General features: G+C 48.0%; 1 protein-coding gene across 1 annotated transcript; it reads left to right on the forward strand.

The window, feature by feature from the left end:
• Positions 1 to 4499: 4499 nt before the first annotated feature.
• On the forward strand, positions 4500 to 5435 carry LOC102577226 (olfactory receptor 8S1-like). Its single transcript, XM_006268507.2, has one exon. The coding sequence runs from the start codon at positions 4500 to 4502 to the stop codon at positions 5433 to 5435; it is 936 nt and encodes a 311-aa protein (XP_006268569.2).

Here is a 5435-nt window from a genome sequence, read left to right on the forward strand (position 1 = left end):
TGATTTGTTTCATAATTCCCCACATTCCTCCACTCAGAAAGGAATGGATGTATGCTGTATTCCCTCTTAGTTATTAGTTTTATTTATTTTTAGTTGAAAACTCTGCTTTTCAATTTAGCTACTTCATGTACCTTTGGTTTTAATTTATCTGTAGTTCAAACAATGTCCTTTTCTTTCCTCTAATGAGAACTTCTTGGAAGGCTAAATTGATCACTTCTTTACTGCACCAGACAATTATACATTCTCCCTCCACCCCTTATGTCACACACTATATCTCCTAAGATCCATTTCCTGGAAATTGCATTGTGTCATGTGTCACATACAGGTTCTGTTATTTTATAGGATGGCAAGGTGCCTCCTCTCTACTCTGATGTACAGTGTGTCATCACTCTGTTTTACACTACTCCTGTGTAAAAAAGAACCCTTCTCTGTGGTCAACAGTGGTACAGCTGGACTCTAGTTTAGTGTAGAAATAAGGGTTTTTAGCATCCAGGAAGATTATGTAGTAGGATTGGAGTGTTCTGTACCTGTGATGGTCCAGAAAATGTGAGAGGTAAGATTTTTTTTTATAGACATTAGGGCTGGAAGGGACCCTGGAAGAACACTGAGTCCAGCCCTCTGCCCCAGGGGCAGGAAGTCAGCTGGGGTCATAGGATCCCAGAAAGATAAACATCCAAATGTCTCTTGAAGGTGTTCAAAGTAGGTGCTTGAACCACCTTTGGCGGCAGTCTATTCCAAACCTTGGGGGTTCGGACAGTAAAGAAGTTCTTCCTTATGTTCAGCCTGAAACGGTCATGGAGGAGTTTGTGACTGTTTGATCTGGTCATCCCTTGGGGCACTCTGGTGAACAGACATTCCCCCAGATCCTGGTGAGCACCCCTGATAAACTTATAGGTGGCCACCAGATCACCCCTGAGCCTGCGCCTTTCCAGGCTGAAGAGTCCCATGGCTCTCAGCCTCTCATCATAAGTTCTGTTTTTCTGACATCTGATCATGTGCGTGGCTCTCCTCTGGACTCTCTCAAGCTTCTCCACATCCTTTTTGAATTGTGGAGCCCAAAACTGGACACAGTACTCCAGCTGTGGCCTCACCACGGCTGAGTACAATGGGAGAATGATGAGATATTATTATTTTTGATGAATGACAAATGACAAATGACGAATAATTATTTATTTATTTTTAATGTATGATTGCTTGAGGAATCACCATCCTTTAAGAGTCATCTAGATAATTCCTTTGCTAGGATGGTCTACTTGGGGATGGTCCTGCTTTGAGATGGGCATAGCACAGGATGACCTCCTGTGGTCCCTACCAACCCTCATTTTCTGTGATTTTATAATTATAAGGATTGGACCAATTCTATAATTTGGAGACCTTTTGGACAAGCTCCCAAACATTAAGTGCCCTTCCCCATGGCAATTGAAGCACAAAATATTATCCAACACCACTGCAAACTATCACAAAAAGGGCTTGCCTCTAGGAGAATCCTAGCAACTCCAGAAGATAGCAGAGACTCATCAGGAATGAGTGAGACTGCGCGTGTTTCAGGAAAAAAAGTCACTGCAGTTTAGGATACACATAGATACAGCTTTTACAGAGTGCAGTATTTTGTTCTATTTCAGACTTGAAAATAAGTCAGTAGGGTAAAATGAATCTAATATTTACACTCCCAAAAAGAGAAGAAAGAAAGGGAAGGCAACAGGGAAGGTGACTAGCCTCTGGCTCTAAAACCAGCCAAAGTAATGCATTTCCGAGTCAAATGTCTGCTACCAAGGATGTCCTGTCAATACCACATAGCTTTTGCACCAAGGGGGAACAGGAAAAGGAATAGAAAGCCATGGCTCTCTCCCTTTTGGAGCTATGTCCATCTTGGTGATTCACTTTCTTTCTGGCTCCCACCCATCATGGCACCACATTTTTCCTTGTTGGTTCCCCAAAGGATTAGCTTCAAGAGAAAGGTGCTTAGTTTAAAAGTTGCCAGCATGACAGGGACAATGAATTAATGCCTCCACCCCCTTCACTGGTGTCCTAATGATTTGACTATTGGGCTGCTACATGGGAGAACTCTCCTCCTCCTTCAGTATGAAGCCATATCCTTGATGTCAGTTTTTCTCTGATTACACTGTGGGCAACTGCTATGCAGTGATGCACCTACCTGGGAAAACCTATCTTGCCTGCCAAGTGAAATAAAATATCAAATCTGCATGAATGCCAAAAATGACATTTATGCAGCTATATTCGGACATGTAAGCTAGCCTTAGATAATTTATAATTAAATGGATTTTGATTTTCAGAGTTAGAATTTGGCCATTACTTGTCCTGCAGTGGTTGTAATAGGATTTCTTGAGGTAGTGCAAAGGAAACGGATTCCTTCAAGAGGCAGCTTTGTCAGGAAATGTGCTTGAGTGAAGGTGAAAATCAAGGGAATTTCTCTCACTACTTGAAAGTTTTGAAAACAAAGAGGCCCCAAAGGCTTGCTCCTTGGGCCAGTGCTGTTCAATATCTTCATCAGGGACCTGGATGAGGGTATGGAAAGCACTCTGTCCAAATTCACAGATTATACCAAATTATGGGGCGAAGCAAACACACTGATGGGAAGAAACCAACTGATGGGAAGGGAGAGGGCATCACCTTCACACCTATAGGCTTGGGGATGACCCTCTCGGCAGCAGTGGCAGACAGAGATCTTGGAGTCGTTGTCAACTTGGGCAAACACAAAATTGGAGGCCCACTCTCCACACAGGAGCTGGGCTGTGGGGGAGGGGCAAGGCCCCTTCCCCTCCTGGTGCTGGCAGGGGAGGCTGGGGGAACCCTGCCGGGAGTGGGGGGCATATGTCCGTCTCTTCTCCCTGCTTCCTGCTCCCTCCCCCGCTGTCCTGCTATGGCCACACAACATGCACACAAACAGGCACACACGCACAGGTGTGCAAACAGATGGGCATGTGCTCTATTCTCACTCATTCTCTGCACGTGGACACGCAAGCACAAACATACTCTCCCTGCCAGGAACACAGACACGTGCACACACACACACACGAACATGGGCACATACTCTATTCACTCACTCTGCACATGGGCACACAGACACAAACACACTCTTACACACATGCACATACACACATGTGCATACACACATGCACATATAGACACACGCATGCACACATGCAGACAGGCACACAGTCTACTCACTGGCTTTCTGCACATGGACACACAGACACAAACACAGTCTCCTTTCTGCCACGAGCACAGATGCTCACACAGATACGCACAGACACATACAGATGGGTGCGCACTCTACTCACTCACTCTGCCTATGGACACACAGAGACAAATACAGTCTGCTTGACATGAACAGTCCCCCACTCCTACCCCGATGCCCCTGACTCCCAACCCAGACCACCCCATCCCCATCCCTGCTGGTGCCCCCCACACTTCCACCCCACACTCCCCCACCCCAACCCCATTGCTACCCACTCCCCAAGTCACAGCCACCCCAGCCCTGCCACTGCCCCTCACTCCCAACCCACTGACCCCAGCCTTTCCAGTGCCCCTCACTCAACAAACTGCTCTACCCTGCCCCACTGGGCCCTGCTGGTGCCCCTCACTCCTGACCCACAGCCCCCCTGTATCTGCAGGTGCTCCTCAAAACTGACCTGCAGCCTCCTGCTGCCAGTGCACCCCACACTCCCAGCCCACACTCCTCGACCCCCACCCTGGTGCCCCTCACGCCCAGCCAACAGCTCTTTGCTCCTCCAGCCCAGCCAGAGGGGTCCCAGCTGTCCCTGTCCTGACTGGGCCAGAGCAAGATGGCTCTGATTCATGCAGGTGGGGGCAGAGCATGTCAAGCCCCAGTGTGGGCTGGAGGTGAAAGAAGGGGAGGCTTGTGGCACCCCTGCTCTGGGGTAGGGCTTCAGTGCCTTGTGGGCAGCCTGGTCAGAGCACCCTCCCCTTCTTCCCTCGTCCCCTTCCTGGCAGCAGCTGCTGGATGTTCAGCCCCTGGTGCACAGAGGACAGGCACCAGCACCAGAGGTTGTGCTGGCGCCTGGCCACAGATCTCCCTGCTGCTCCCCCTGCCCTCTCACAGTCGCAGCCATGCTCCCCCTTGCCCTGACCAAACATCCGAGACTTTGCTGTGCTCTGTGGGTGGGAACAGGCGGAGGCAATCAGAGCCAGCAGGGAGCAGTGCATGGGTCTGCCACCTCTGCAGCTCCAGGCAGGTCTGTGTGTGTTCCCTGATGCCTCCCATTCCCTTCCCACTGCTCCCACCCCCAGAACAAAGGAAAATCCCAGAAAACCCACCCAGACGGTGATCAGAGGGCTCCAAAAGAGCAGGGACACATCCAGGGAAACCCAGCTGTATGGGAACCCTATCTCAGTGGCACATGCACACATAAGTAAAAAGCATTATGGACAGACAGACACAGACGGAAGCAGTGTGGTTTTTATTATATTAGATTCATTCGTTCCTTTTTTCTTTCAGGTCACAGGTTGGTGAACAAATGGCAATGGAAAACCAAACAATGATCAGCTATTTTGTTCTCACAGGTGTTTCTGGTGACCCACAGCTCCAGCCTTTCCTTTTTGTGCTGTTTCTACTTATATACCTGCTAACTCTAGTGGGGAATGGAGCAATAATGATGGTGGTAAGAGCTGATCCTCACCTTCAAACCCCCATGTATTTTTTCCTATTTCATTTATCCTACTTGGACATTTGCTATTCTTCAGTCACTGTCCCAAAGCTGCTGTTAAATTTTCTGGCAGATAAGAAAACTATTTCTTTCCCTGGATGCATTGCCCAGATGAGCTTTATTCTTATGGCAGGCTGTGCAGAAGTTTTCATGCTATCAGCAATGGCCTATGATCGGTATGCTGCCATCTGTGTCCCACTGCATTATGTGCAGACCATGAACAAGCAAATCCGCATAAGACTGGTGGGTGGTGCGTGGCTTATGAGTATAGTTTTTGCACTGATAAACATTGGTCCTGTGTTCCATTTACATTTCTGTGGGCCCAAGGAAGTGAACAATTTTAGTTGTGAGCTGCCATCTCTACTAGAACTGTCCTGCACAGAGACCTTCACCAGTGAGGTGACACTTTTCACTTCATCTATGATTTTAGGTTTAACCTCCTTCTCCATCACCCTGGTCTCTTACATCTGCATCATCTCCAGTATCCTGAGGATATGCTCTGCTGAGGGTAGAGGCAAAGCCTTCTCTACCTGCAGCTCCCACCTCACTGTGGTTGTTCTGTTTTATGGAGCTGGTATGTTTCGATATCTGAGACCCAAATTGGCCTCTTCAGTGGTTCTTGACAGACTGTTCTCTATCCAGTACAGTATCTTAACGCCCATGTTAAATCCTATCTTCTACAGCCTGAGGAACAAGGAGGTAAAGGCAGCTCTTGGGAATATACTGGGGAAAATTAAAAGAGTGTAA

The sequence above is a fragment of the Alligator mississippiensis genome, chromosome 7 (genome assembly GCF_030867095.1).
Source record: "Alligator mississippiensis isolate rAllMis1 chromosome 7, rAllMis1, whole genome shotgun sequence".
NCBI classification, from domain to species: Eukaryota; Metazoa; Chordata; order Crocodylia; family Alligatoridae; genus Alligator; species Alligator mississippiensis.

Excerpts from the sequence above, each read along its gene's own strand:
- LOC102577226 (XM_006268507.2), top strand. The coding sequence starts at position 4,500 with ATGGCAATGGAAAACCAAACAATGATCAGCTATTTTGTTCTCACAGGT.